General features: G+C 40.4%; 1 protein-coding gene across 2 annotated transcripts in view; it reads right to left on the bottom strand.

Moving 5' to 3' along the window:
• Positions 1 to 268: 268 nt before the first annotated feature.
• The window catches only part of LOC121685931 (interleukin-1 receptor accessory protein-like 1-B), a 65,511-nt gene continuing 44,432 nt past the window's right edge, over positions 269 to 21,347 (bottom strand). The window contains exons 8-15 of one of the 2 annotated variants that reach the window (XM_042066807.1): positions 20,278 to 20,343; positions 19,766 to 19,880; positions 17,370 to 17,500; positions 17,091 to 17,231; positions 9,216 to 9,218; positions 9,066 to 9,091; positions 776 to 792; positions 269 to 395 (exon numbers count right to left, since the gene is read on the bottom strand). In XM_042066807.1, the coding sequence (XP_041922741.1) occupies positions 778 to 792; positions 9,066 to 9,091; positions 9,216 to 9,218; positions 17,091 to 17,231; positions 17,370 to 17,500; positions 19,766 to 19,880; positions 20,278 to 20,343 (497 nt within the window). In that variant the 3' untranslated portion in view covers positions 269 to 395; positions 776 to 777. Of the gene's footprint in view, positions 396 to 775; positions 793 to 9,065; positions 9,143 to 9,215; positions 9,219 to 17,090; positions 17,232 to 17,369; positions 17,501 to 19,765; positions 19,881 to 20,277; positions 20,344 to 21,347 lie in introns of both variants that reach the window. The other variant, XM_042066806.1, reaches the window with a different exon arrangement.

A 21,347-nucleotide genomic window follows, 5' to 3' on the forward strand; every position in this document is an offset into this window, starting at 1 on the left:
GCGCTCAAAACACACCTGCTCTGGCTCCCACTGCAGGAGTGTGTGTGTGTGTGTGTCTGTGCGTGTGTCTAACTGTGTGTATGTGTTAGACTGCATGTCTGTCTGTGTGTGTGTGTGTGTAAGTGGGATTGTTTCCATGTGCGCAGGTGTGTGTGTGTGTGTCTGCGTGTGTGTCTGCATGTGTGTTTCCATGTGTGCCGGTGTGTCTGTGTGTGTGTGTGTTTCCGTGTGTGTGTGTGTGTGTGTTTCCGTGTGTGCAGGTGAGTGTGTCTGTGTGTGTGTGTCCATGTGTGCAGGTGTGTGTATCTGCGTGTGTGTGTCCATCTTTGTTCCATCCAGCACGATGAGGAGTCGACGACTCTTCGCCAGAGCTTTATCGATGCCGTCAAACACAGCTGCAAAGGATCATGGGAAAGACAGGAAGTTAGTTAAAACACTTCCACACTCCAAGGCCCGCTGTGGGCCAACAGACTGTAGCTCTGCCATGCAGACTAGCTAAAGGAGCTAAACATAAGCCAATTAGCTCCCCCACCCTGCAACAAACAGCCAATCATGCAGCACTTCCTATCTGCAGTACCAAAGCCAATCACAAGCACTCCCCTATCACTACTGGCCAATCAAAAGCTCACTTGAGCAAACACAGCCTGCGATACCAGCCAATCAGCAGCCGCATCAGCTCTGGTGTGCCAGCCAATTACCAGTTAAACATTCTAACATATGTAAGGAGGGAAACCTTCAGGAGTACGACAAGGATTTCAAATGAAGTGCAACAAACCTTCAAATATGGTATATCTGAAATAACATGACAGATATGTGAGTGTAATGACAGTCTGCCTCTAGATGATGCTGTGGTACTACCAGGGCTCGAAATTAACGATGTCCCGACGTCCCGGAGACCATAAAAAATGCTTCCGGGACACAATAGAATGCTGTCTGGGACAACTCTGGGACAGTAGAAAAAATGGCAAAGCAAATTTCAAAATAGGTACTTTTTTCCTAAACTGTTCACATGGGAATCTAAACGTATCTTTCTCGTCTTTATAAAATCATACAAAATTTGACTTGGCGTGACGGGCAGCTGGCAAAAGCAGCGTTAGCCAGCTGATCTGTAAAGAAGCGGTTTTGTACACGCAGCCTTACAACACTGTTTAGGCTAATGTCCTTCAAATCACTGTTGGCTACAATGTTATTTTTGGTACAAATATAGTAAGATACCCAAATGGGTTGGGTGCTTGCGTTTCCTTAGGAATCCGCCGTATTGGTTAAATGAATATTAAGTGACTCATAGGCCGACACAAAAATAGGGCACGGGCGGTAGGCCTAATGGGTCACTTTCCGATATAGAGGTTAACTTACCTAACTAGCAGGCAGGTAAATGGCATTTGTTTTCATGACATGTGAACATTTTTACTGATAGTGCAGGCCTAAGGTTACACTGGTGTTCTAAAAAAACGAGGTGACAGCCCTCTCTGACTACGTGTTTTCTGTCAGTGACAGACAAACGTCACCAATATCATGCTGAGCTAAATAGCCTAGGCCTACCGCAACTGCGATTTGACAAAAACATAGTGTTGCAAGGTAGCCTATAACAATGAAAACAGTTATTTAAGTTAGCATTTGACATTTCGCTGTGGCAGTTCTAAGGCTAGGGGTGTCCAAACTACGGCCCGCAACGCACTTTAATCCGGCCCGCCGAGGTTTTATTAGTTTATCATAGATCCGGCCCGCCACTAGACCAGGCCGCTCGCTATTTTTTCCAGCAATAGACGACGTTGTGGTTAACTTTAGGCTACTGCAAACTGCTTTACACTCTTCTTAGAGAACGTTTACAATGTCAAAACAGCTTGTTACATCGAGATACATAGTTGCAGCAGATCTAACTACGCTTTGCTACTTAATTTAATTGGGAACGCATTTGAGTGTGCACAAGAGGGCGAGAGTGTGGCAGGAGAGTAGCCCATCTGACAGCTTTGTGGTAATTTCCCACGCTACTTATTGTTTTCACTGAGATCTGTGGCCATGACCTCACACCAAACTGACATTGAAATTAAAGACACGTGAAAATAGATTATTGACGGAATGTTTTACAACCCTGTCCGTCAAAACAATGGACAATGAACGTCTAGTGCAACCTCAAAAAAGAGCCAAAAGCGCAATCTCTGAAAATAAGTGTTGCGTGAAACAGCAGAAGATTAATGTTAATAAAAATGGTCTTTAATAAATTGTTCAGAACTGACATGGTGGACCAGAACGAGTTAATTAAGTGATGCAAGTTACTGATCATTATGCTGTTTATTATGTAGAATGGGAAAAAACAAGAACTTGAATTTGGGACACTGGTGTTTAAGTCCGGGACAGTGCCAAGTAGAATTCGGGACAGCTGCGGGACCCTGAGAAAAAAAGTTAATTTCGAGCCCTGGGTACTACACAAGTCACTTTAACTGAGTGACCACAAGGGCAATCAACAATCAACAACATAAACAAGCAAGTGAAAAAGTTAATACATAAATAAATAAAGTAACAATACTACAATGACAAACTGGATTCGGCAACTTAAGGCGAGACACTACAGGTGAATAGGGTAAAATTTTTAAATAATAGATATCACCATGAAACTTCCTCAGTTGATTACTTACTCAAGTATGAAAAAAAAATGTATTGCAAGTTTTTGAAATTTGTATGTTTAATTATGCAAATTAAGCATTATCTAATTAAATATGCGTGATTTTGCATGTATTTTCGGTAGATAGATCTGAACATATGATAAAGCCAGGTTTTTTTTTTTTGTTTTTCATTTTGTTAACACACAATAGGAAAACAAAATTACAGAGGGATTTCAGGATATCTGCTTTCATTACATAGGAAATCAAAATATACTGTCCATAGCCTTAAAAACATCAATTTTCGCCATGTTTTTTGATTAAAATGTCACATAAATCAGGCCAGGAATGATTTATTAACAAATCCCTCTGTAAATATCTTCAGAATACTGCTAAGTGTATAACTGGAAAGTTTGGTGTACATAGGTGCTACATAGGCTGAGATGTATCTACCGGAGAATGACAAAAAACTCATTTTGAGAAAACGCCATTTAAAGATTTAAATAAGGGATTTTAATATTTTTTTATTGGAAACAATTGCTCAAAAACAGAATAAATGCTCAGGCCCTTAGTAATAATAATATGGAACGTCTCAAGCTCATAGAAATTGATTATTTAATAACATGGCAGGCATATAAGGCCTACAACTACAGTAACTCAGTGACATAACATTGGCGTGTCATACAGAAAGTTGCCCACAAAACCCACGCCAGTTGAATGGACACAGAACAAGAACAACAGTAGATGTCACATCTTTCTAAATGTCCATTCCAGCACCATATGTTGTTCCCTCTGACATCTCTTGCTGGTGCCTTGCCACTTTCTTGGCTGTGCTAACTAATTTGCGTTTGCGTTTCGCACTTTTGGACTGAATGGCATTTGCTTTTGACACCCTGAGCAGGTCTGCCTGCTTGATGTTGTTCACGGTTATTAGTGTGCTCTCCAGCCATAAGTTTGCCATCACATTAAGCATAGCTGAGGCACCCTCATTAAAAGAGGAGATGGCCATGCTTGCTGCTGCCTCAACCCTGTTCTTGCCTACAAAAACAGTTTTTGGGCATCGGGCCCATATAACAGAATTGAGGCACTCGTTTGCATTTTGTGTGCCCCCATGCTGCATTTTTTGCAGCAAGCTGTCGCTAGACATGCGGTGGTAGATGGGGAGAAGTTTCTCGCCCACCTCTCGGGAAAGGTCATTTGTAGCATGTCGTGTGTGGCTTTCGGGGGTCTCACCATTGTCTTCTGCCCTCCGATACCAACACCATGTCGGATTACACCTAGTGTGTAATGGTGTTTCGTCCGTTGACATACTGTGGAGAAGGCCTGCCCATATTTCCGCTTTCATTGTATCTATTGACCCCTGATTATTTAAAATTGCCCCCCTGTAATAATTTTGTAGCGTTTTGCATTTGTTTGCCGTCAGTTTCCCCAAACCCTTGCCTCCCAATTTGCGCTCTGCACTAAATTTTCTGAGCGCTGTACCCATTCGTTTGTGGGCATGGTTAATACACTCCAACTTAATAATTTCATGCCCAGGGTATGGATTTAGTGATAGCACTTCCTTAAAAGCAGAGCTATCTCCATCTGAGAGCATTTCAGTATACCGCAGCTGGTGGTGACCGACTGATCTGGCCCACATCCTTTTTGCTGCCTCCTGCTCCATTGCCTTACTAGAGCCTGTGAAATTCTTGGCACAGTCAGTGTGCATCTCCCTCCAGTTGTCAAATTCCTCTAAAGTAATCTTCCCCTCATTCTTGGCACCTTGCTTTAGGACACAAGCATGGCAGTAAGAGGATAAGACCTCAAAGTCAATGACCAGTCCTGTAAGAATGTCTATGCAAATACCAATCCCATAATGGGAAGTGAAACCTCTTTTTTGCCAGGTGCCATCAAAAGAGACACCGATGTTAATTACAGCATCAGCATCCTCCCTCAGCAACTCTGCCAACTCTGGATCAACATCTGCATAGGCCTGCCTGATCTGCTCCCTGGTCTTGTGCAGTGACTCCAATCCTCTCTCAATTTCCGCCACTAAAATAAAAAATGCCTGTTGTGTCAGGAACTGTTCCTTTTTTGTTGAGTTTATTGATACAGTAGATTTATTTTCACTTGAGTGGCAAAAACCCAATTTCTTTAGGAAAGGACCAGGGAGTAGACCATGCAGTCATAGCAGCCAACTTGACAAGCAAACCGTAAATGATTATAAAGCATAAGGCCATCCTATAATTCTATACTATTACAACAGATCCATAATTGTGTGTGTGTGTGTGTGTGTGTGTTAGTGTCAGGGGTGTAGTGGTAAAATAAGAGGTGGGTAAACTATGAATTTTGTGATCACAGTAAGGTGGACTGCACTATGCAGTATTGGATATTTAAAAAAGGCATTCAGAACATGTTTGATGATGGTGGAGGTTATTAAATTAGATTAGATTCAACTTTATTGTCATTGAGTACAACTACAAAAACATATTTAATATATATATATATATATGTGCAGTGTAGTAGCATTACCTTATAAGAGCAGTATATGGCTATGCAATATGAACAATGTATTGTCCAATGTTTATAACAATACCAGTGGTATTAAATGGTTCCTAGAGTGTTGATGAGTGTACATATTGTGAATGTGGATAATATAGTGTGATTTAATGATAAAAGTTGCAATTGGTGAATAAACTCTAACAATAGGGGGATAAACTATTTCAGAAATTTCAGAGGTGGATAAACTGTGTAAACATTTAGCCTCCACTACATCCCTGGTTGGTGTGTCAACCTGACTACAAGAGCATGGATGTCCCCTCTTCCTCTCTCTCTCTCTCTCTCTCATTCAAAATGTTTCTTCAATGTCCATAAGTTGATACGGCTGCATTATTCCAATGCCTTTTGTTTTTGCCACTGAACTGAAAACTCAAAACTGACCAATACAACACAATGAATGAGATGACATTTTATTCTGTTACAAATCCATCCTTGTTCCATCCATAAAAATATGTTCACTGTTACAACAACATGATAAAATGTAACAGGTCATTAGACCTCCAAAATCAACATCCCTGTTTCCATAGCCTACATAGCCTACCTGTCACTCTCTTGTCATGCCTCTGGTATGTTTTCAGGTGAAGGGAAGGGATTCCCAACACCTTGCTGACCTTCCTCAGTGCAGCATATCCCATCCCTAATTCATGTGCCAAAAGCACCATGCGGACATTCACATCAAAAGCGACATCACCTCTCGTCTCACTTTGCAGCCGTGTGGATATGTAGACGCTTCGCCTATTGATTGATTTCCCTTTTCACATCTTGCAAAGCACAATTGCTGCTTTCTTTTCCTTGAAAGTTGCGGCATTTTCGAAGGTCCCGCGGTAAGCTAAACTCGGAAGTGTCAGAGTACACCACGTGATGCGTCTGAGCGAATCACGTTAGCAGGAACCAGCACTAGCCAATGAGATTTCGTCATTAGCTTTAAATCCCCCTTTGGACATTCACGATTGGTTACTGATAGAAAGGAAATGCCCTTATTTGGGTTACATAGCGTTGAGCAGGAGACTCGGAGCTTTACAACAATACCGGACATGACAGACTTCAGTAAACAGGCGAAACTCGGCATGTCGCGTTGGAATGCTAACTTTTTAGTAATTTCGGGAGAAATTTACTGCCGCAAGTAAACAAAATGTAATAAAATAAATATCTTAATGTATATTTTCAACGTTTTCTTTATAGCAGCTTGAAAGAACACATATTGAAGGAGTAAATTAGCCCAAAATCTCAAAATTGACCACTGCATGAAAAATCAATGTTTTTGCCTGCCGTGTCTCGCCTTAAACAAACTAAAGGAGATATGGGAAACTTTTGACCTAATCTGGTAGCTATTTTTTGTCCTAATCTGGTAGATGTGTCTGGTAGCTGTGTCCTTTGTCTTAATCTGGTAGCTGTGTCCTAATCTGGTAGCTGTGTCCTGCTTGAAGGGACCCAGAGACACCTGAGGGAGCATGAATGTGTCTGTGTGTGTATGTGTACATTTAAATCAGGTTTCTAGGCCAAGAATACTTGCGTATACAAGGGATTTGGTCTCTGCATTTATCCCATCCGTGAATTAGTGAACACACAGAGCACACAGTGAACACACAATGAGGTGAAGAACACACTAACCCAGAGCAGTGAGCTGCCTGCTACATCGGCGCTCGGGGAGCAGTGAGGGGTTAGGTGCCTTGCTCAAGGGCACTTCAGCCGCGGCCCACTGGTCGGGGATCAAACCGGCAACCCTTCGGTTCCAAGCCCGAAGCCCTAACCAGTAGGCCACGACTGCCTGACTGTGTGTGTGTGTGTGTGTGTGTGTGTGTGTGTGTGTGTGTGTGTGTGTGTGTGTGTGTGTGTGTGTGTGTGTGTGTGTGTGTGTGTGTGTGTGTGTGTGTGTGTGTGTGTGTGTGTGTGTGTGTGTGTTAGAGGTGGAACGGTACATGTATTCATATTGAGAATACACGGTATAAAAATAAATAAAACTAGCGTGTGAATTCATTAATGTAATGCGGAGAATACACATAAAAATAAACAAAACTTGCATGTGAATTTGTTAATGTAATGCGGACTGTTAGGTCCGAGAGTTCTTTAGGGGCACCTGATCTGTAGCCCCTGCCTGAGCTCTGACTGGTGCCTAGGTATGTTACAGTTTTTTTGTCAGGTCGACATTCATTGAGTGATGTCGGAACCGAGGTATGAGCCAAACCGTGATTTCTGTGTACAGTTCCACCCCTACTGTGTGTATGTGTGTGTGCGTGCGTGCATATGTGTGTGTGTGTGTATGTCTATGTGTGTGTGTGTGTTTACCCTGTGTGTGTGTGTGTGTGTGTGCATGTATATGTGTGTGTGTTTACTCTGTGTGTGTGTGTGTTTACTCTGTGTGTGTGTGTGTGTGCGTGTATATGTGTGTGTGTGTGTGTGTGTGCGTGCATATGTGTGTGTGTGTGTGTCTGTGTGAGTGCGTGCGTGCATATGTGTGTGTGTGTGTGTGTGTGTTAGGGCTGTAACAATATACGATTCGAAACCGAAATCGCGACATTCATATCAACGATACTGTGTCGCGGTGTGAAAAGGCAGAATCGCGACACACCTTTCTAGTGTTTCAAGCAACCCACATCTCCCGCTTTACTTATCGGTAGCCTACGTTGTCCAAAAACAAACAAACAAATAAATAATAAATTCATATCTCTCCTTGCTTTCATTGTAGACTATGTGTGCAACTTTACCAAACAGTATAGAAGTAAAGCCCCTCTCCTTGCCCCGCTCTCTCCCTCTCTCCTCTCCTCCTCTCCTCTCCTCTCCTTGCCCCGCTCTCTCCCTCTCTCCTCTCCTCCCCTCTCCTTGCCCCGCTCTCTCCCTCTCTCCTCTCCTCCTCTCATCCTCTCCTCTCCTCCTCTCCTCGCCCCACTCTCTCCCTCTCTCCTCTCCTCCCCTCTCCTTGCCCCACTCTCTCCCTCTCTCCTCTCCTCTCCTCTCCTTGCCCCGCTCTCTCCCTCTCTCCTCTCCTCCTCTCCTTGCCCCACTCTCTCCCTCTCTCCTCTCCTCCTCTCCTCTCCTCCCCTCTCCTTGCCCCACTCTCTCCCTCTCTCCTCTCCTCCCCTCTCCTTGCCCCACTCTCTCCCTCTCTCCTCTCCTCTCCTCCCCTCTCCTTGCCCCACTCTCTCCCTCTCTCCTCTCCTCCTCTCCTCTCCTCCCCTCTCCTTGCCCCGCTCTCTCTCGTGCTCCCTCCCTCTCCTGCTCAACTTAAATAAAACCTTCACAATCGTGAAAGCAAGGACTCATAGAAGACGACTAGCTAAATTACTATTAAATCCGCTTAGCATCATTAGCATGCTGCACATATTTGTTTAAAACTCTTGCATTGAAGTTGACTGATCATCTCAATACCAACGTTTCCCAAAAGGGCCTGTCCCAAGGAGAACAAGTATTACCTTGAAACTTAAACACACATGGGAAAACTGAACAGTCCAATCAGTAGACTATGATAGGCTAAGCTAGCCAACTATGCTACTTTGTTTACAATATGTCCAGGCTTCAACCAGACAGCTGAATTAAAGAGGTAGAGTTGTAATAAAAAATAGCAGGCTAATCTGCATAAAGTGTGCTGTCATAAATATCAGTCATTCAGAAAAATATTTTTATATCAGGATATAAAATAATAGATATATTATATTGTAATCCTCTGGTGTTCTAAGGGAGGCTATTAAAATGTTATTTAATAAAATGTCTAGCCCCCCCCCCCAAAAAAAAGAAAAATCGAGATTCGTATCGAACCGTGGGTCAAAAATCGTGATACAAACCGAATCGTGAGGTTGGTGTATCGTTACAACCCTAGTGTGTGTGAGTGTGTTTACTCTCTGTGTGTGTGTGTGTGTGTTTACTCTGTGTGTGTGTGTGTGCGTGCATATGTGTGTGTCTGTGTGTGTGTGTGTGAGCGCATGAACGCACCTTCACCTGGGAGGTCATCTCTGCCTCTGATGAAGAGTTTGTAACCATAGTTACGCTCCAGAACCTCGGGGAGAACCCTAAGAGCAAAGGTCATTGCCATGGAAATGCTGTTCCCACTTGGGTAACTAACATACGCATCATAAAGCTTACCATCTAGGGGAGAGAGAGAGAGAGAGAGGGATAGAGAGAGAGAAAGGTAGAGAGAGAGAGGGATAGAGAGAGAGGAGAGAGAGAGAGAGATAGAGATGAAAGAATGAATGTGTACATAAAGTATAACCCTATGGTAAACGTATTAAAGAGTTAAATGTGTGTGTGTGTGAGGGAGAGAGAGAAAGAGAGTGTGTGTGTCTCACCGTATTGTTTGTGCAGAGGGCAAAGTGTGTGTTTGTGTGTGTGTGTGTGTATGTGTTATGCAGGGTTGGGTAGTAATGGATTAAATGTAATCTAGATCATGTAATCAGATTATAAACTCAAGTAACTATAGTATATAACTATATAAAATGTGTAATCAGATCATAGTTACATTGCTGGGCATTACTTGATTGCATTGCATGTAAATGCAGTGGACTATTATCGCTGTTCTTATTGCATTGCATGTAAATGCAATGGACTATTATCGCTGTTCTTATTGCATTGCATGTAAATGCAATGGACTATTATCGCTGTTCTTATTGCATTGCATGTAAATGCAGTGGACTATTATCACTGTTCTTCTTATCTGTTTTTATTGCATTGCATGTAAATGCAGTGGACTATATCACTGTTCTTATTGCATTGCATGTAAATGCAGTGGACTATTATCACTGTTCTTCTTATCTGTTTTTATTGCATTGCATGTAAATGCAGTGGACTATATCACTGTTCTTATTGCATTGCATGTAAATGCTCTCTCTCCCTCCTCTCCCCCCTCCACCCTCAGCTACATAACATCCTGGACATTGGACCCAAAATGGCCGCCTGCACTACTCCACTTGCACACTTGCACACTTGTACACTTTACAACTTGGTGTTGTTGTCCTGAAAACACAACACTTCTGCTGCTCTTACATAACATGCACCACTATGCCACTTTCTTTCTTACTTAGGTCAAACAGAACTACCCAAGCCTTTTATTGGCCTGACTTTGCACTAGTATTTTATTGACTGTCTATGCACAATTTCAACCAAATTTTGCTGCTCTTATTTTTTCATTATTATATGTGCCCTCTTATTTACTTATTTACTTACTTTTTTGTTTACTTGAATGTTATGTTTGTCTGTGGACCAAAATTGGCAAAATATGTCTTGTCTTCACCGTGGGATAGTGAGAAACGTAATTTCGATCTCTTTGTATGTCTGGAACATGTGAAGAAATTGACAATAAAGCTGACTTTGACTTGACTTTGACTTTGACTTTGAAATGCAGTGGACTATATCACTGTTCTTATTGCATTGCATGTAAATGCAGTGGACTATTATCACTGTTCTTATTGCATTGCATGTAAATGCAGTGGACTATTATCACTGTTCTTCTTATTATCGTCTTTTATTATTCTTCTTCCGACCAAGTTTGACGTTTAATGACACTAAAACCACTGAACCGTTTGACGTCATTCAAACACTCTTACAAAGGTCTTGTAACGGACAATTGTACAATGTATTTTTTACATTTGTGAACTTCCAACAAGCAACAAATTCCCATTGAGTTAACATTGACTGTCGTGGCGGCAACTTTTAGCATTATGATGTGACCTGCAGCTGAATGCAATCAACCATGCAATCTTTCTACCACTGGAGCTGTGAGTCTTCTGAACGTTCGTCTTATCGCCTGCCGTGATCCCACTTAACTTGCTCGTAACTGTCCTTCTCCAATTACAGACAAGGTAAGCGGTCCGATTTTTGGCATTTGACTCATTTATGTCATCAAACATTATGTTGTATGAAATAGCCAAACTAACCTTATGTTAGGGGAATAGTTACGTTAGCACTTGATCTGTTGCTATTTATTATGTAACGTTATTACACGGCTCTTCAGAGTGCTGCAGAAAGTTCCATTCACACGAATGGGCCTTCCCAACGTTCGGGCCTATGTTAAATCACCGGCAAAGTATATAATCCCAGCTGTCAATGGCAACGGGTTGATTAACGTCTTTCATATCCCTCCGCAAGAATTCCGTTCGCTTATTGCAATGGAATTTCATTGAAAGGGAAAGTAAGCTAGTAAGACGTTGCCACGCAACACCTGAAACTGTCAAGTTCTATCTGTGTGGCGAACTATTTATTTTGTCAGCGGAAGACACGAAACGGTAGCAAAATCATTTTTAAAGATTCGTTGTGTTTCTTTTCTCGTTTTGGCAAGTAGCCGTGTAATAAGCGGGATAATGTATTGTCCGCCCGTAATAATCAGAAAATAAGTCCCTTCAGGTCGAAGCAAAACCCCTCCGCTGCGCGTCGGGGTTCTGTTCTCCCTGTCGGGACTTATATTTTCTGATAGGCCTAATTACCGGCGGACAACGGCGTTACTCATTTCTGCATTATTCTGGACTAAAAATGAAAGCGTAGCCTGGCACACGAATCAAGCTTCCCAGTTGTTGTAGGCTACATCCTAGAGTAGGCCTACATCGTAATATGTAGAAAAAATGTGGATGACAGACCTAGCAAGCTGTATAAGCTAGTTGGTTATCAAGATACATAATATCAGAATGGTCCATCTTTAACCCTTAGAACCCTAAGCTGTTTTTAGGGCATTTTCACTACCTTTATTCATAAGGATTTATTCTGGTAATTGTAAGTGCCACACACACATATTATATATTGGAGAGTCTAGGCTATCCAGATCTGCTATCATTTCATGTATTAATACTAGCATTGATTTTATTTTGATTTTTAAAGAATTAAAATATAAAACGTGTATTATAAAAATTCTTATATTTCGACATGTATCTCACCACAGCAAGCTCACAGCTCTACATGCATTTCATGTGTGTGTGGGGCAGACTGTACTGAACCGGGCAATATAATTGCCATGTTGGAGGGATACTCTGGGGCTGAGCAATTTACATAAATATGTGCTGTGTGATTTACGGAGATAAATGCCATTTTTTATTTAGTAATGAAAAATGACCTTTCTGCGCTCCATATCTGTGACACGAACTGATCTGACCTGACTTGACCCGAGGTTGCGTGTTAGCCTGCGTGCCTGTGTGTATGCAGTCATAATAATTCTCAACTTTTTACTGCATTGCCATGAACAAAGTAAAGGCAAAAAAGGTGTTTGCCATGCAGGAATTTGCTAGGATCTCAAAACCGGAATATGAACATGCTTTGCCATAGAGAAACACAGCATTGGATTGTAGACATGCTTTGCCACAAGAACAGACAAAAACGTGGGGTAAGTCCAGCTATATGAAGTTATTATTTTGCTGTCACTTCGTCTGTTTTATAACCCAGAAGGATGTACTTGGTATCAAATGATAGCTCAAATGTTCATGGCAATGCAAAAACATGCTTTGCCACAAGAACAGACAAAAACATGGGGTAAGTCCAGCTATATGAAGTTATTATTTTGCTGTCACTTCGTCTGTTTTATAACCCAGAAGGATGTACTTGGTATCAAATGATAGCTCTGAGTCTCCTCTTTCATCTGACATATCTATGCGATCACGGGTCCGCGAGTAATTCATATATCAAGAGTAATGGGTGTGCAGCGTTGGTTTGTGTACATGGCGTTATTATTTTGCAGTCACTTCGTCTGGTTTTATAAGCCAGAAGGATCGATAAACATGGTACCAATGGATAGCCCTGTGCCCCCTCTTTCTGATATGCTTGCCATATCGATGCGATCACGGGTTCGCGAGTAATTCAAACAAGAGTAATGGGTGTGCAGGTGAACGCAGAGAAGTATAGACTGTAAATATGATGCTATTTGATTTAATTTCATGATTTTTTATTTTCATACTTGATCGTACAGACAAGTGTGTAGTCTCGTTGGAAAGCCCCACTTCTGCTCTGTTATGCAATAAAGGTTTCATCTCGCTGCGATGAACAGTTCCAGAGCAATGTAACAGAGAAGAAAGGGTGTGTTTTTTGACGCACTTTGCGTCAATCGGGTTCTAAGGGTTAAGACTCAGTTTATGATTATCAACAGCAACACACCCTTTGCCTACAAAGTGTTCTAAGCTGTTTACTTTAAACTGTTTGGCTATCAACTATCCTTAAACTGAAATAAATAAAACACAAAATGTTGCTTTGTTTGCAACGAAATACTATTGGCTAGTATATTTAACTACCATTACAGATTTATGGTGCAACAACCTCACTTAAATATCTAAGTTGAATTGAACAATTGTACACATTCATTGTTTTTGGTATAACTAACTTGTTTGCTTTTGTCTTTTGGGTTCCAGACCAGACCAGTGTGGTGATGACCGTGTATTACATTACGTGTGTGCCTGTCTGTGTGCACATCCTCCCAACCAACCATACGTCGCTTGCCAACCAACACTTGCATTCATTTCTAAAAATATGTGACCATATCTCAACATATCTGCACATACAGTACCTTTGAACTATACTGAGACGTAGATCTGAGAGTATTATATTGTTACAGGAGGGCTATGACGACAACTATATGAACATGCGCACATTTGAATCATACCTGTGCTGTGACATCTGTGAAACTTAGCTGTGCTGTTAGACCTCTGTTTTTAGACCTCAGCTGTGCTGTGTGAAAATTAAGATTCTAACCTAAGTTCTGTCTAAAACTGATCATCTGAAGGGCTAAATCTTATTCTTCAGTCTATATCACCACCAAATGTGACCTATTACTATTAACTGAGACCAGTAGCTCTTGCTGCCAGTTCAGAATTACCACTGATAAATAGATCTGTCTTATAATATGATTGGCATTATCAAGTTCTGTAAGAATGCAAATTCAGTAGACATCTGGTTTCTCCCTAATCATTATTGGGTAACTTTAAAATTGGTTTCAACAACTGTGATTTTTTTTTTTACTTCAAGCTTACATTGGTTGATAAGTGTTCATTAGTGTATTCTGCTGTATTAAAACAAAGAATGTTGATCAATATTGAATTAACAATTTATTTTTACTGTCATATACTCTAAGCCAACATCTAACCAAGTAAGTGGTTTTCAAGAATACTGTAAGTCTATAAGTCTATGTAATCTGAATAATTATACTGTAAGTAATATAATGTTATAAACAGCATTTTTTTTGCATTTACATGCAATGGTAATTCCCTGGAATTACATTTTCTAGTTATTATTCTTCTTCTTCCGACCAACTTTGACATTCAAAGGCTCTAAAACCACTGAACCGTTTGACGTCATTCAAACACTCCTACAAAGGTCTTGTAACGGAGATTTGTCCAATGTATTTTTCACTTTTGTAAACTTTATACTTTTTGAGATATTTACGATAAAAGAGCAAGAAATTCTCATAGAGTTAACATTGACCGCCTTTGCGGCAACCTTTAGCATTATGACGTGACCTGCAGCTGAAAGCAATCAACAGCTGAACACTGGAGCTGTGAATCTTCTGAACGTCTTCGCCTGCTGTGCCGTGGTCACTTTATTTGCTCGTAAAACTCTCCTTCAGAGGCACATTTCTCTAATTACAGACAAGGTAAGTGTTCCGGTTTTTGGTATTTGAGTCAAACGTTATGTTATGTAAAGTTAGCGTTAAATATGTATAAAATGATGGGTCACAAATAGCTAAACTAATGTTATAACGTTAGGTAACGTTAACGTTAGTGAAATAGTTAACGTTAACGCTAGCACCTTGCTATGTTGATATTTTTTATGTAAGGAAACCCACTGTTGATCAACGCTAATGTCGTCAACTTTAGGGCTCAGTCACCAGTTAGCTGTAGGTTTCGATAGCTAACATTAACAACAATCAAACGTAACATAACGTTGGCTCCCAGCTAAGCTAACGTTACATTTGCTCATTACTAACCAGCAGCGTTTTAGAACATTAACGTAAACCACAGAATTACAGACGACTCTGGTTTGGCCTAGCCTACATGGTTTCTATTCAACATCAGCTCACTTTCCACAGGTGTATTATCAAGCATCTAGAATGCCGACTGCATGGTGCTTGATTATACTGTGTGAAGGGACCTCATGAAACCCATGATTCATGTTGGTAGTTGGTTATCAAGATACTTATAACTTAAAAAATATAATAATAAAATATATTCTTATATTTAAAAAAAACAGTTTTATAAACGTTTTATATTTAAAAAAAAATATGATTAGCTATCAACTATCCTTAAACTGAAAACAATAAAACACAGAATTCTGCTTTGTTTGCAATTTAATATTATAGGCTAGTATTTAACTACCAGCAGCTTGATGGTGCAACAATTGTATTGTACTCTACCTTTTTTTTTAATTGTCCTAGAATTGTTGAGAGAATTGTTTAAAAAGCTTAAACTGTAGGGGTTTAAAGATTAACCGATACGTATCGGTATCCGTTTTTAACGTGTAAGATCCGGCTACATCGATACGTGAAGCCCCGTATCGAAATAAAACTGAAATGAACCGGTCGTTATATCGATTTACTTGTTACGAATCGGTTAACAACCTTTTCTGCTCGCTCAGACTCTCATTTACGTTGCAAGCAGCGCGTTCATCCCACTTCCGGTTTTGAAACTACACAATGCACGGATTTGTGGGTAATGCAGTTCGTTTCGGGCTACATTCATTGGTAGACTTCCGAGGGCCCTGACATTTAAAACGAGACATTGAGAACTTTGAAAAAGCACTGGTAGTTTACTTACAAGACGATTTATATAGACAGTATCTTCACGAAGTTTAGCGTTTGCAGCCATCTTGAATTTAGATTCCAAAAATAATTCAGTGGAAATGCATGGATTCCAGTTTCTTCCAGTAGCAGCAACTGGAATCCATGCATTTCCACTGAATTATTTTTGGAATCTGATCCCTTATCATACCTGTTCATTCTTACTCGTTGCTCGACTTATCGTGACTAAATTCAAGATGGCTGCAAACGCTAAACTTCGTGAAGATACTGTCTGTATAAATCGTCTTGTAAGTAAACTACCAGTGCTTTTTCAAAGTTCTCAATGTCTCGTTTTAAATGTCAGGGCCCTCGGAAGTCTACCAATGAAGTGTGGAGATACATTGAGCCTCGTATATGGGTGTAAAACAGTGATTTATTTGCATGGCTAGCCCGATGCCGAAGCACCACTATTGAAAAAGCTGTTGGTAGCATCGGCTAACTAGCGCCAGATTTTGGAGTGCAGGGGACAAGCCGAGATGGGCTATGAGACATACGTTCACACTAGGTATCATGTTTCAATACACTTTAGGTCAATATCACATCAATTAGTGTTCATTAGTGTGTTCTGAGTATCATTCTGCTGTTGTTTCTGCAGTACTGTATTAAAACAAAGAATGTTGATCAATGTTGAATTAACCATTTATTTGTACTGACTGTCATATATTATAAGCTAACATCTAACCAAGTAAGTGGTTTTCAAGAATACTGTAAGACTATGTAATCTGAATAATCATACTGTAAGTAATATTACAGTACACACAGCAGCTTTTTTGCATTTACATGCAATGGTAATTCCCTGGAATTACATTTTCTAGTTACATTTTATCATGCAAACAATGCAAATTATTTATGATAGCCTAACTTATGTTTTAATTTGTTTGTCCACTAGATGTCCCTATCATCCAATTGGCTGTAGTTTTTTGACAAAAAAAAGGTTCAACTCAAAAGCCATGATGGTGGAGCGATAGACCCAGTCTAGAGAAAATGCGTGTGTGTGTGTGTGTGTGTCCTCACCGTATTGCTTGTGCAGGGGGCAGAGTGAGCAATATAACACTGTGTGTGTGTGTGTGTGTGTGTGTGTCTCACCGTATTGCTTGTGCAGGGGGCAGAGGGAGCAATATAACACTGTGTGTGTGTGCGTGTGTGTGTCTCACCGTATTGCTTGTGCAGGGGGCAGAGGGAGCAATATAACACTGTGTGTGTGTGTGTGTGTGTCTTACCGTATTGCTTGTGCAGGGGGCAGAGTGAGCGATATAACAGCACCAGTTCCACTCGGCAGCGCCAGCAGAGACACACACACACCAGCAGCAGCCCACAGGCCACCACCAGGCCCACCACGCAGTAAAACAGCTCCTGATTGGCTGCACACACCAGAGACACAGCACACCATTGGTGGGGGACTGACCATGAAAATATATGTAGTGTGTGTGTGTGTTGTGGTTATGTGTGTGTGTGTGTGTGTGTGTGTGTGTGTGTGTGTGTGTGTGTGTGTGTAGTACCTGCTTGGAGAATGATCTGTCTGAAGTCTTGGCCCAGGCTGTTTATGGCCCAACATTGGAACGGAATGTTGAGATGCTCCTCACGGACCTCAGAGATGATCAGAGTCTTCACAACCCTGGACTCAACCATTCTGTCAAACACACACACACACACAACAAACACAAACATACATAAATACATACATCAGATGCATATACAGACAAACACACACACATATGCGCACAGATTCACGCACACACACACACACAGGGAGAGAGAGAGAGAGACACACACACACTCTTTTCTCTTCAGTGATAGATGACTACATTGTTTCACACACACACACAAACCACTGAGCAGTGGTGGGTAGTAACCCATTACAAGTAACGCACATGAGTACCAAGAGAAAGTGGAATAGAACTTCATGTCCAATATTCCAATATGTGGTTTAATGTTCTGCATTATGTCCAATATTCCAATATGTGGTTTAATGTTCTGCATTATGTCCAATATTCCAATATGTGGTTTAATGTTCTGCATTATGTCCAGTATTCCAATATGTGGTTTAATGTTCTGCATTATGTCCAATATTCCAATATGTGGTTTAATGTGCTGCATTATGTCCAATATTCCAATATGTGGTTTAATGTTCTGCATTATGTCCAGTATTCCAATATGTGGTTTAATGTTCTGCATTATGTCCAGTATTCCAATATGTGGTTTAATATTCTGCATTATGTCCAGTATTCCAATATGTGGTTTAATGTTCTGCATTATGTCCAGTATTCCAATATGTGGTTTAATATTCTGCCAGAGGGTTCAAGTGGAGCGAGAGGCGCAAACATTCGACAATTTCCGCGTTCGATTTATGCAGACCAGAGTAAACCCTCGCTGCACTAATGTCAATTGTGGAATTTTACCAATGAATTGGTCATTATGTCTTTCTGGATTTGTTGAGGGTTTTTTGGAAAATTTTGTCATAATCTGTAAGTGTTTGGGATCATTTCAAGCCTAATAGTGTATTTTTTTAGTGTTCGGATTTGTAATAAAATAACTTAATATCAGACCATGCTGCTTCCAGTTACTGTCTGGTTGTTAGCATGCTAGCTAGCCTCTTAGCTAAGGTAACATTTTAAATGGAGAAGTGTAATTTCTTTGAAATGACAACTAGCTGAATAACATTACTGACATTAGTTAAAGTGGATAGTTTATACTCAAGTGAATTTGCAACAGTATATTAAGTTTAAGCGAAGTCCTTCAACTACTAGTCACTTGTTAGCGCATAGCTGTATTGCCATAGCTACTCTCATCCACTTGTATAACGTTTTAAGCTAGCGTTAGCTAGCTAGCTAGCTCGGTTCACATGACTAATTAAATTATTCATATCACGTCCTAAAGAATGATTCTTTGGCATCATATACGATTACAGACAATAATACTGTGAACACAATTATGTTTATCTGTTCTTATTGCTTATTAAGGGAGAAAGTTTATTTAGTGACGTAAGATGACACTCCCACTTATGCAGACCGGAACTGTCCTGTTTTGCTCCCATAGTAACGAATTACGTTGCTCTATCTTGCTAGTAATCAAGGATCTTTGGTTCTGCATTATGTCCAATATTCCAATATGTGGTTTAATGTTCTGCATTTCTCATTAGTGGGTCACTTTGATACTAAAAGTATGATTCTATGTAATGACTGTATGATATCTGTACTGTCCCTGTGTATATCTGTGTGACTATGTATTTAGAGATAAGCAGGAATATTATGACTTTGCAGTGTTTCACTGTTCTGCATGGCTGCGTCAGTAGCTATCTGCTCCGGATTGCCAGAATGCCACTAATCAGAGTCTGATTCAGTGTAGTCCACGTGAGATGGGATGACCAACGCCATCTCCCGTCAGCCTGGAAGGATACTTAAACCCGAACCATTTCATCTGTGCTATCAAAATGACCATCAGTACAAAAGGAGCAGCAACTTTTGTGTGTGTGTGTGTTGTGGTTGTGTGTGTGTGTGTGTGTGTGTGGTGTGTGTGAGCGGCAACTTATCGAATGAACTTGAGAAAATCAACTGTTTAACTGGAGGGGAGGTGTAATTCTCCAAATGGTGGTATATCCCTTTAAATAAAATATATTTGAATGTTAAAATATGTTTGCCTTTATGATTAGCCTTCAGAGGAGGAGAAAAGCAAACAGGTGTAAAGAATAATTTTGTATTCCCATAAAGGGCCATAAAAAAAGTAACTTGTTACTTGAGTAATTTATGAACAAAGTACTTTTTTACTTTTACTTGAGTAGATTTCTCAGATAGTAATACTTATATATATTATTATATTATATTATAATACCGCTCAGTGATGGTGAAGAGTGTGTGGTTGATGATTAGTGAGCACACACACACACACACACACACACCGCTCAGTGATGGTGAAGAGTGTGTGGTTGATGATTAGTGAGTCGTTCATCCTCCAGGACACCAACAGAATGTCACCTCCAGTAGATGCCACACAAGTCAGCTCAAGACGGGACCCTACACACACACAAACACACGCACACGCACGCACACACACACACACATCCGCCCACACACGCATACACGCACACACACACACAACGTGATTAATGCACGTTATTGCAGTGATGTATATAATGTGACTCACTTACTCACTGACTAACAATTAAAAACATTGAATTTAGTCACTCACCTAGCTCCACGACTCATACCTCATTAATCCCATTTCCCTAATGTAATTGGCTGATTTGGGCTGTTTGTAATGTAATTGGCTGATTTGGGCTGTTTGTAATGTAATTGGCTGATATGGGCTGTTCCCCTAATGTAATTGGCTGATATGGGCTGTTCCCCTAATGTAATTGGCTGATTTGGGCTGTTCCCCTAATGTAATTGGCTGATTTGGGCTGTCACTCACCTAGCTCCACCACTCGTGTCTCATTACCAGGCAGGATCACCTGCGGCTTACTGAGCTGTTCAGCAACTGCAACACACAGAAATACAACACACACACACACATGAATACAAAACATCGACATACACACAATTGAACCCAGGCTGTCCATAAATCACAACTCTAAACACACACACACACTCAAAGCACAGATTCACACACATACACAACAAAGTGTAGTTTATCTGGTATAGTTTAGCTGACGTAGTTTATCTGATGTAGTTTAACTGATGTAGTTATCTGGTGTAGTTTATCTAATCTGGTGTAGTTGTGTAGTTTATCTGGTGTAGTTTATCTGGTGTAGTTTATCTGATGTAGTTTATCTGGTGTAGTTTATCTGATGTATTTTAGCTGGTGTAGTTTATCTGGTGTAGTTTAGCTGGTGTAGTTTATCTGATGTAGTTTATCTGGTGTAGTTTATCTGATGTAGTTTATCTGATGTAGTTGTGTAGTTTAACTGATGTATTTTAGCTGGTGTAGTTTAACTGGTGTAGTTTAGTTGTTTTGGTTTAGCTCAGGGGTGGGAAACTAATTTCCCCAAGGGGCCACACGACAAACTGGGACTGTTGAGGAGGGCCGTATCCAAAATACCGAACTCAAGTCTGAACTCAATTCTGTTCAATTCTATTCTGTTCTTGTATAACATTAAGTAAATCATATGTTTTTGATTACTACTCGTAAGAACAGATGAAAATGTGAGGGACACTAAGTAAAAATGGCAATATTTAATCTATATCCAGTATTTAATCCTCTCAAATTCTCAAAAATGATTTTTTGACATTCACATGTTTCTTTTTTCAGTTTTCAAAGACTGATACAAAAAAGTAGTACACTATCTATATAATTAGGCTAGGCCATGAAAATGTGAAGGAGTCAGTACAACTATAGGCCTGTGCCACCATTTAATCAACACTCAGCAATATTTCAGTAGGCTATGTCACTAGTTAATCAACATGCACAAAGAAAACTATTTTGAAAATGTAGTCTATGTTTTTGCTTTAACTTCATACACACAAAACTGTGATTGGTCAACT

This window comes from Alosa sapidissima, chromosome 2 (assembly GCF_018492685.1).
Source record: "Alosa sapidissima isolate fAloSap1 chromosome 2, fAloSap1.pri, whole genome shotgun sequence".
Classification (NCBI taxonomy): Eukaryota; Metazoa; Chordata; class Actinopteri; order Clupeiformes; family Clupeidae; genus Alosa; species Alosa sapidissima.